The following is a 10860-nucleotide window of genomic DNA, read 5'->3' as shown; positions in this document are numbered from 1 at the left end:
TAAACCTAACCCTCACAAAAAAAATGTCTGCATTTTTACATTTTCAAAAATAACATAGTTTAGTATGTTTTTTAAGTAATTTGAATTATGAGGAAACAAGAAATGTCTTCATAAACCACATTTATAGCAAAATACCCTTGTTATTACCAGTTTGTAACCTAAAAAAAAGTCCTCTTAAACCACCCAAACCTGCCCACACACACACACACACACACACACACACGTGCGCACAAATTTTGAGGTAAGAGTTGTTGGTAATATATAATATGCCCTTTTGTGTTCATTATATTTTGTGTAGAGCTCAAAGATAATAAATGTTATGTAAAACATGTACACATAGATATGTAACCTCTGACCTCTCCTCTTCCCCCTCTTTAGGAGTACAAAAAGCCTTCAACAAAAAGGTCTACCTCTGACCTCAGCCCACATTAAAAATAAACCTGAATGTGGTAAGCTCATTGCAGTCACACATGAAATCACAGTCAACTGGGACACTATCTACACTTAGAAACTATCCACAAAAAATGGCAATATAGAATGGAAAAATCTATAAAAATTACAATGAATTCACCAGTCATTGTAAACATTATTTTCATGTATTGCTTTAGAAGGATGACATGTGAACAATAAATTAAATAGGTTACATAACGAACTGAAGTAAACACAAAAATAGCAAATAATATTAAGAAAAAAATAAAATTAATAAAAGAATATGATTGTCTTTATCATTTGTGTAGGACATACTGGATCACTGATGAACAAGATCAATGTCTGTTAGCCCTGAGTAGTTCAAGTCCCTGAATGTAAAGGTCAAAGCCTGATATCTTTGTGAAGGATTATATACACTTGTGGCTGTCCATAATCTGGCCTAGAGCAAGGCTGTAGTTAGCTAAGTTTCCATGGCCTCCTCTGTCTCCTTTTTAACCTTGATGGGTAGGAGCGGGAGCGGGCTGCTACAATGCACCTTGATGACAGAGGCCTCACTGCCAGACTCGCTCAGACAGTACGCAGATAATGGAGGTGGTGGGGAGTGGAGTTCTCTTCTAGTGCTACCTTTGTGGAAAGAGGCCTTAAAATCCATCTCCTGCCAAAGCAGCCCAAAAATCTGCTTCTCTGCCATGCTCTCCACGTCAAATCCCTCCATTTCTTCTAGCCTGTCGGCATTATCGCTGATGTCAAAATGCTCGATCTCCTCGTTGACACGATTGAGTTCGTCCAGGCTGCAGTTGGGAGAAGGAGCATTTGCTAAGCAGTAGCCTTTGACGTGGAGCCGCAGGCTGCTGAGGTGGATGTAGTTACGGTGACAATGCGGGCACTGGTGCGGACGTTCTCGCGTGTGCAAGCGTTTGTGCAGCTTGAGATGGACAAACTGAGTAAACTTGGCTGGGCAGATCTTGCATTGGTAGGGCTTTTCACCGGAGTGCAGTCGCAAATGGGTTTTCAAGTTGCTGGTGCTACTGAAGCGCTTATGACACACCTGTGAATTAAAAGCAGAGCTTTAGCATTTGAACAGGGAACTCACTGATCTTCACAGATGGTTCTAGACTGCTTATTACTAAAGGGAGGTTGCCAACCTGGCATTCGTGGGGTTTCTCTCCTGTGTGGACCAAATAGTGTTTCTGCAGGTGGGCAAGCTGGGTGAAACCTTTATTGCAGGTCTGACACTTAAAGGGTCGCTCACCGCTATGGACTCGCAGATGCACCTGAAAATAAAGGCAGGTAAGCAAGGAACAACTAGCTGTACTTTTAACAGATATGTAGTACATGCATTTTATGACATGGGAAAAAGAAGAGTCATGGTTCTCCTGCATACCTTGAGATTGGACAGTTGACCAAAGGTCTTGCTGCAGACATTGCACTCATATTTGATCTTCCCGTTCTGCTTTTTCAATGGGTAATCTAGGCTTTTATAGCCTGTGGAGCCTCGTTTCATCTTGCTGAGGTTGATAGCCTCATCCTCTGAGTGAGTGGTACCCAAAAGAGCTGAGGTAGGCTTGGTAGGAAGACGACCTGTAGAGGCTGCAGAACCAGCTGTTGGGGAGCCACCGGCAGCAGCATAGGGGTGCCCATGTCCATGAAGTGGTTTGGCTTTCAGAGAAGTGGCCACAGAGAAGGCACTGGTGGCCGCTGGGAGTAAGATGTCTCTGGGAGCCGGAGAGTCTGGTAGTGGAAACTGCCGGCCACCCTCAGATGGAAGCATTCCAGGTGGGAAGGGTACATGTGGGGGTACCAAGCTGCTGTAAAAGGGGTACATGTGTGGGAACATACCCCCCAGAGAAGGTGGCCCAGCTAAACTATTAACAGGGTAGTGGGGCATGAGGTAGCGTGAGTAGTGCGGGTTGGAGTAGAATGACATCGGGCCTGCTGGTGAGTAGCCAGGGTAGTGGCCCAGGCCATGACCGTAGAGAGCTTGAGAGAAGGAGAGCAGGGTGTCTCTTTGTTCAAGGGATGCTGGTGTAGGACTGCTTTCAGGACTGCTCACAGGACTGCTGTGCGCTGAGGGACATCGCGTCAATGAACACTGTCTGTGAGAGCGTGTCGGGAGGCCGAACGCTGTGCTACTCTTCAAGAGATCCTCGTTCAGGGGGAGACGGAGTGGGTAGACAGCACTTGGGTAAAGAGGTCGGTCTGGGATGTTGGGGCAGCGGGGACGAGTGGGAAGTGGTCTGCTGGGTTCTTGCAGGACATCCTTCAAAATCTCAGAAACGCTGTGCTCTCTTTTAACTGGGTTCTTCACTTCAGTTGCTTGCTGCTTGGCTTCAATCAGACTCTGTTCTGTCAACACACAATAAAACAACATCAGGGATTTCCTCATTCCCTTACATTTATTTCTACAGGTCTCGCTGTTTGTGAATTGTTTTACATTTATTCCTTGTCAAGGAACACAAATACATCCAATTCCAGTCATTTTTATTTTGAGGTACATAGCAAGTATATTGTCCCAGAGCACATAGCTCTCCTCAAACCAAGTTTCAACAAAGCACCCCAGTGGTTCAATTAGTGTGACAGTTTGACAAATTATCTTGTATTAGGGTCTACAGACAGGATGTGAGGCCTGACAGCCGCCCCGGTCAGGGTGGGATGGATGCACTGATACTATCTAATAGGGTTCACTGAGTGGCTGTGGAGGGACTGATGGTGTCCTGCTAATAGGACCTTACAAATGCCTAGACCCCCCCTCCCAACCAAAGAGCCCACAAAGACCTGGAAGGGATTTTATTTAGTAATGGATCTCAAAGAAGTTACCAAACCTCTACACAGCCTTTAACCTAAAAGCTTTTACAGAAATCACTTCAAATAACTTAGATGAGAACGCAAATGTATACTGTTATTAGAGCCAGTTCACATTATGAAGCATACATGGAGAATTATGTTTCTCAAGTTTGGGTCTCAGCACTAAATATACCCATAATTCAATCCTACCCCAACCCTCCCACCCACCCACATTTGATGAAAGGTGGAAAGCTAATTACAAAATGACTTTCCCATATTCATTATCTTAAATACTTCACTGCTAATCTCCTTAAAAAGGATGTAAACAATTAAATAACTTCCTGCTTCCTGTTCACTGAATGTTCACAGGGTTAATTGTGTAGAATTCAAGTGTGAGTGCAAGTGTGCGCATGAAAGGTATCCCTCAAAGATCTACCATACACTCTACTTCCCTATCCTTCTGTCCCAGCAGCTACGTGTAAACACACCGAGAGGTTATCAGTTCTCCCTTCCCACCTCTCTTCCACAGATAGTACCAGCTCTGTTCCTCCCCAGGGAGCTTGCCAAAAACAAACAGCCAGAGATCACAGAGATATCAATCTGTCAGCACAGCCCTGCCGCCAGGAAGTTCAGCTAGTCAATGGAGATGCTCTTTCTTTCTTTTCTTTTCTTTTTCTTTTTTCTTACTAGCCTCTCCTGTCTCTTGAAGTGGCAAACAAATAAAGAATTTCTCTAAAAAAAAAAAAAAAAAAAAAAAAAAAAACTCCAATACCTTCTGAGGCAGCATGATAAAAGAATGAAGGGACTCAAGATATATGTTGGCTGAAGTGTGCTGTCATTTTACCCGATACAGGGCCAGTGAAAAAATTTTTCCTGCCTAAGCTTTTCTAAATAAATCTCATGTGGGAGGTTGTGTCAGTCATATCAGCCCATTCTATTAGATTGAGTCATCCACTTGGTTTCTTTGGGGCTGCTCCTGTTCTGCTTTGAGACACAAGGGCAGCTCAACCTTCCTCTGGTTGTAGGTAGATGGACTGAAGTCATGAGTCAGTAGGTGTAATCACAGACCTCTCTCTCTCTCTCTCTCTCTCTCTCTCTCTCTCTCTCTCTCTCTGTGTGTGTGTGTGTGTGTGTGTGTGTGTGTGTGTGTGTGTGTGTGTGTGTGTGTGTGTTGAGCTCAAAGGGGTCGGCTGCATCCAGTGGCCCCAGGGCATGCGCATGACACTAGGGCGAGGAGTCACACTGGCTGGCCTGTTCACCTACCTATAATCTCCCACTCTCCTCCATATCAATCTTTCCCTCTGTCACATCACTTTAGCTTTGAGACTTTTATTGCAGGTTTAGTATGTTGGGCAAAATAAACCTTTGCCTAGGCTTTCATGTTTAAAGAGCCTCCTCAACTGTAACAGTGAATCCTATTCTTTGTAATTAGTCTGAACAAAAACACAGCAGAGGAAGAGTGGCTTAAAGAATTCCGATCTTAGTAGAGATGAAAGAGAAGAGGCTGTTGTGTTTGAACATAGCTTACAGGTTCTATCTCTAGTGGGCATGTTTTTCCTTGACTTTAACTGAGATAAGACAAAATAGGAAATCTGTCCAAGTCTATGACATCCACACATAGAGAGACATCAAATATTTATATTTCTGTGAACTTACTGAGTTTCTGCATCATAATCTCTCCTGAGGCAGGGTAGTTGAGACGGTGAGCGAATTCAGGGCAGTACCACACCAGCAGCTCCTGGTCTGCAGGAATGGCCTTCACTGTGTAGAAATAGATGTTCATGCCATTTTGGCAAGCAGCAAGGTTCTGTTCCTGCTGGGAGTGAGCTGGATTTACATAACGCATCCAGTTGCTCTTCTCCTCATCAAGACCGTCCACAAAATGATGTAAATCTCCATTTGAGTATATCTGCAAAATAAATAAAGAAGAGGTCTTTATTACAATGATCTTTTCTCGAGTCCTCCAGTTTGGTTCTTATATCTCAGACAAGTACGTTTGGCTCTTATAAAGTCACACACTGAGTCAGCAAACATCCCCACACTAATATTCACAGCCTCAGAGTATATCCATCCTGTTAACTAAAACCCATGTCTCGTTCTGAGCTCTCTGATGCAGTCTGAGGTGTTGTCTCAGATTTGTTAGGGGGACGCCTGTCTCGATGAGTTGTTTACACTAAGCTCGCAAGTTCCATGAACACTTTCAAGACGTCACAAACCAGGTTTCCCTCTGAAATGTCAATACCATGCTTCCGCTACTGCCTAAACTCTCACAAATGACTGCAATCATCTGTCGAGCAATGTATAGTAAGAGACTGATGGTACTACAGGAAAGAATGATCATCAATGCTGCATTTAATTGGACCAGAATTGCTCCACTTGGGAATCTTTGATTCAGCAGCAGTATGGAAGTGACAGAGAATAAGTCAACTGAAAACCAGAGTTGGTTGACTTTGCACTTTCTCCTTGATGACAGCTGCAGATGACAGCTGGGGTTAGAGTGAGAGAATGCATCATTTTAATGGTAGTGACACATGTAATGCCTTAATGTGATACTTTTCTCTATTTAGACACCCTGACCTGTATATTCACAGCAACAGAACTGCAGAGTCATTCAGCACTTCCTGTCACACACACTCAGAGAGCTGCACAGTCAAATGCAGATGACGCTTCATGGAACGAATCTCTGCACTCTCAGTCATTCAGCACCCATGCAGTAATGCAGTTCCCAAAACAGCAGATCTTTACTCAGCAGTTTCTGAGTGTAAACTCACATAACCTTCTACCCCATGATGTCACACAGGAAGTCAGTCAGTGGAACAGGAAGTGACACAGTATTTTTTCTTCTTTTTCTTGTCTACTCCCACTTTATTGAAAGCTTCTGAAACAAAACAACTCACCCGCCAGAAGTACTTTCTGTTAGCATCTTTAGGGACGTCTTCTGCAGTGTATCTTTCTCCCACTAGGGGGCCAAAGCGAGTGCCTTTGGGGATGTATTCTCTGCTTACTACACCAATAACCTGCTTAAAATAGTGGAAAAACAGGTTGTAAGGAAGTTTACTGTGCAGAAGTTTGCTCTTTCTCATCTGAGGTTCAGATTTAGGTGGATAAATGTTATGTTCTTAATCGAAATTTACATTAGTAAGTGTCTGAGAGAGAATTGCATGTTAGTTAGCCAGATGTGCACACTTGAAAGGCATGGAGCCATGCCTTTCTTCACCCATCACCTCTCTCAACAACCACAGGAAGTCAAAGGTCATCAAGGTCACATCCTAAGGCTGAGAGAGACTACTCGTTTGTCCTGCCTCACCTCTCATTAACCGCACAGACACTCCTGAAGTTATCGGCAAACATCAAATCATACAGGTGCTTTCTTTGAGATAAAGACTTTTTTTTTTTTTACATTTTCTGTGCCAATTTTGGGGGAAAATCTGTGGCATTCTGCAGAATGGATCTGACTTCACCCTAAAATCTCCCTTTTATCTCACGGTAACAAACATCCCTCTGCACAAACTCTCACAAAGAGTGATTACAAGCGCTTATTAAGCACTTCCTATCAATGCTTTCTCATCACCATAATCTTCCTCTGCAAGTACATAACTTCACTCACTCTCATCCCGTTTGAACCTCAGGTGCTTCTTGAAGAAAGAGGCTAAACTCTTTATCACCTCATAAATACGTGCTCATAAAGGGGGCTCTCTTTTTTTCTCACAGGAAGAGATAAGACAGACTGAGCGACTGATGAGAAAATCTATAAACCTGTTCCCATTGATCTAGAAACACTTTCAAAATAAGAGAGGCTAATCCTATTCAAAGCACTGACCATCATTATTGCAGGAAAGGTGGAAAGTAGTGTGTTTGTGGGTTGTCTTGGGCACAGACACGGCAGTCTGCTGCAGATAAAACGCTTGTGATAAATGGCAAAGTGCTCGCCTCTCAACTTTTGCACTCTAGTGCTCGAGGAGCTTGTCATGTGGCACTCTGATATATGGATGTTTGCGTTAGCCGAGTAACAATGTGACTAGAGCTTATTAAACACACTCACACAGAGAGAGACAGACAGGGACTTTTTCCAAGAAAACAAGTTTAAAAAGCTCTGTTGACAGTGTAGATAAAAAAGATTAATAACACTTGTGTGATGAGTAGGTGTGGCTTTATGGAGACACTGTTTAAACACAAATTACAACCAACTCTCTCTTCTAAAGTTGTGCTTAAACAAGTGTCTTTTCAGTTTGATAACCTGATAATTTAAGGTGGGCTTGCAGATTTACTGGACATGAAGACAGTTTTTATTAGCAGATGGCACACACAACTGCAGTTGTAACATGCAAGTGGCGCATTTAAAAAAGGATGCCTTCAGGCCACGAGTGTCGTACCTCTTTGGAGTCCGGCGGGTGTTTGAAGGCCAGGTTTCTGGGTAACGACGTCTCAGCCCGAGTGAGGTCCACACTCTCTGGGGGATCCTCCCAGGTGTGGTCCTTCACAATGTATGTGCATTTCTCCTCAAACTCTGCCTCCGTCCATTTTGTCATGTCTACATCTTCTATGTCCATCTTGAGCTCCTCATTGTCAGTGGTGTAGGTTGCTCCCTCCGTAGTCAACATGGCCGAGCTGTGATCAGAGGCAGCCTGAAAAAAGAAAATTAATCAGTGTTAGACGTGCTGACTGATCAGATGGTGTGTGAGAACTAGGGAACTCAACATTATCAATTTTTGTCACTACAAATTATATTAGCAGCATGCAGTTCAACAATTTGAGTACAAAGTTGAGTTGGCATGGACAAAACGCTGACGATCTATGTTATTGCAGCATGATTTGAGAATTTTCTACTTGTGTGCTTTAATGAAAGCAAGAAAATCTGACCTTTCGTACAAAGGAGTTACATGCTTAATGTCACAAATTTGCTAATTTGATCAGTGACCTAGAAATAGTGGGGAATCTGAAATATTTCTTAAGTTAACAATTACATTTTTTTAAACTTTCTTGTTAATTACATGTTAAGAATAGATTTTGTATCACAGAATTTCAGTGTGGACAGTGTGAACTCATATAATCCAAAAATCGTCCATTTCAAAACAGAATTATGAATTACAAAGAATATAATACCTGAATACCTTTGCCTAAATTATTCCTCGATTGTTCAGATAACAATAAAACAGAGGCAAGCAAACTATTTCTATATAGAGCACCTGAAGTGCTCTTAAAAGTAAATAAAAGACAACAGCCATCCCAACCCGTTCATAAGGTCAGGACAGATCCCAATCTCTCTCTTCTCATTGCCCTAATCTCTCGTAGCTCTTCCCCTCTCCCTGTTTTCTCCCCTGTGTGGAAAAAAGTCACAAACAGAGGAAGGAAGTTCCGTCTGCATCTGAATGTAGCTAAAATTGGAATCAGAGTAGCAGAGCAACGGAACCATCCATCCCAGAGAATGTGTGTGTGTGTGTGCGTGTGTGTGTGAGCAAGAGCAACAAAAGTCATCATTTTTATTTGTATAGCGCTTTTCACAACACACATCGTTTCAAAGCAGCTTTACAGAAAATCATGCATTAACAAAAAATGAAACTGTAACATCTATAAAGTCTTAGAGGCATCATTGTGCAGTTTGATACAAATTTTAGAGTGAATTGTGTATACAAATTTATAATTAATAATTAAATAATAATTGTATTTAGAACCCCTGTGATTAAGCTGAAGGCGACTGTGGTAAGGAAAACAAAACTCCATAAGATGTTGGTTAATGAAGAAAAATAACCTTGGGAGAAACCAGGCTCACTGTGGGGGCCAGTTCCCCTCCGACTAAACATCATGAATATAATGCCAATATTAGATATTTATGTGTAGTGCAAGTCATGGTTTAAGATTAGTAAACTAAGTAAGTGTTAAGGTCCAGTGTTTAAAAAAAAAAGATTTTTTTATGAACTGTAAGATTAATGACTAATGTCTTTGAAATCCATCCTAGATTAACTGCAGAAGTTCACATAGATGCATTGTCCTTTGTTAGTTGGCCTTTGTTCGGGGATAAACTTTTTCCATTGGGAGTTAAAGTAACAGAACCAAACTTCAAATATACACAAAGCTTAACTTGTAGGTGACCTATCATATCTGAAACTATTCTGCTCAGAGAATGTTCTACTGAACATGCTAAACTGATTAAACATATAATAGTTTCAAGCTAAATAAAGAAACATAGACACACTTCTTCTGTTGGTTCTTATAGCGACAAATGATCTTAATTTATTTCATTAATTTGAAGCCGCTCTGAATGAATACGATTTCAGACCATGTATTAAAAAATTAAATATTTGAATTTTAAAAATCGATTGAAACAAAACATTCAAAAAGAAAAACATAAGACGTGTTCAGATCCTAAATTAACCTACTGACACAAATACTGCTTATCAGTGTGTTCTTATTATTACAAACAATAAGATCTTATTTCAATAACTACAAAGCTCACTGAATTAATTATAAAAAATGTTTTAATAAAGAATAATTGAAAAGAATTGTTTTAAAAGAAATAAAACTATAACAGTATTTTTATTAACTATTTTTTTATTTTTTTAAAAATGTTCTTTGCTTTTTGTGATAAATAATTTTGTGCGTAGGACAGCTGTAGACCCAAAACTAATTCTGAAACAGAAAAACTCAACATTAACAAAAATGGAAATGAGAAGAGCCATGCTCAGCATTTTCTTCTGTCTGTTTAGGGAAAAATATTTTATAAACAAAAATATTATTCAAAAATCAAATGTATAGATGCTTCAGTCCATCTATTCAAAACGTATTACATAACACTATTATATTTACTGAAAGGCTAAAGAGGAATTTCTAAAAAAAAAGTTTTAAACTAATATATATATATATATATATGGCTACAAAGTGGCAGCTGAAAATTATAATAATTTGCATACAAATAATTAGATTAATTAGATCGCACCAATTAAACTGTTGTTCCTTACGACAGCAAACCACCACAGCATATTTAATTAATGACAGCTTTTTTGAAATATTAAATTTAACATAATTAAATCAATCATAATAATAATAAAAAAAATGTATTAATTCCAGTGTAGCAAAGTCAAAAGATTTGACACGTTTGACAACAAAAACAAAGCATGAAATCACAGAAACTGCTACAGCCCAAAAATTCAGAGAAATAAGTCTTACCAGGAGGTTCTGGTCCCAGCCACACATAGAGGCTGTGTGTGATCTCTCCCCTGAGTGTGTGTGTCTCTGTGTCTATGGGACAGGTGCAGTTCACAGTTCTCCTGTCCCACTGCTAGTCCAGATGGTAAGTGACTCTCCTACGAGTGCCTGAGATTGACTGACTGCCTGAGCATGTTTGTCTGACTTGTTGAAGGCAGTCTGGCTCCACCCACTTCCACTCCCACTTTTACGTCACTAACTCTGCCCTCACAGTACAATGATCTAACAATTACTCCATTGCTTCACTCATTCAGTGTCTCTCTGTCACACACACAGACACACACACATTCTGAGACACTAAATTAGAATTCAAATGCAGCAGAATTTGAAACAATCTCTGTTGTACACTTTATAAGCATATTCTTTTTTTGTTGTTGTTGCTTTTATTGATTAAAATGGGCATATCTACTTTATTTCTACATTATCCTTATTTCCAAAAAAATT

General features: G+C 40.6%; 1 protein-coding gene across 2 annotated transcripts; it reads right to left on the bottom strand.

Annotated features, from left to right (window-relative positions):
• Positions 1-448: 448 nt before the first annotated feature.
• LOC127452527 (PR domain zinc finger protein 1-like) lies at positions 449-10523 on the bottom strand. Of its 2 annotated transcripts, none has more exons than XM_051718039.1 (7): positions 10378-10523; positions 7587-7838; positions 6111-6233; positions 4870-5122; positions 1814-2775; positions 1575-1703; positions 449-1477 (listed from the first exon to the last, which is right to left on the bottom strand). In XM_051718039.1, exons 1-7 carry the CDS (start codon positions 10402-10404, stop codon positions 890-892), a joined length of 2334 nt encoding a protein of 777 aa, XP_051573999.1. In that variant the 5' UTR covers positions 10405-10523; the 3' UTR covers positions 449-889. The 2 variants fall into 2 exon arrangements, with proteins under 2 accessions (XP_051573999.1, XP_051574001.1); XM_051718041.1 differs by having other exon boundaries at positions 6111-6230.
• Positions 10524-10860: the final 337 nt, after the last annotated feature.

Source organism: Myxocyprinus asiaticus, chromosome 15 (assembly GCF_019703515.2).
Source record: "Myxocyprinus asiaticus isolate MX2 ecotype Aquarium Trade chromosome 15, UBuf_Myxa_2, whole genome shotgun sequence".
Taxonomy (NCBI): Eukaryota; Metazoa; Chordata; class Actinopteri; order Cypriniformes; family Catostomidae; genus Myxocyprinus; species Myxocyprinus asiaticus.
Note: the sequence above shows the minus strand (reverse complement) of the source record. Positions and strands in the feature narration are given on the sequence as shown.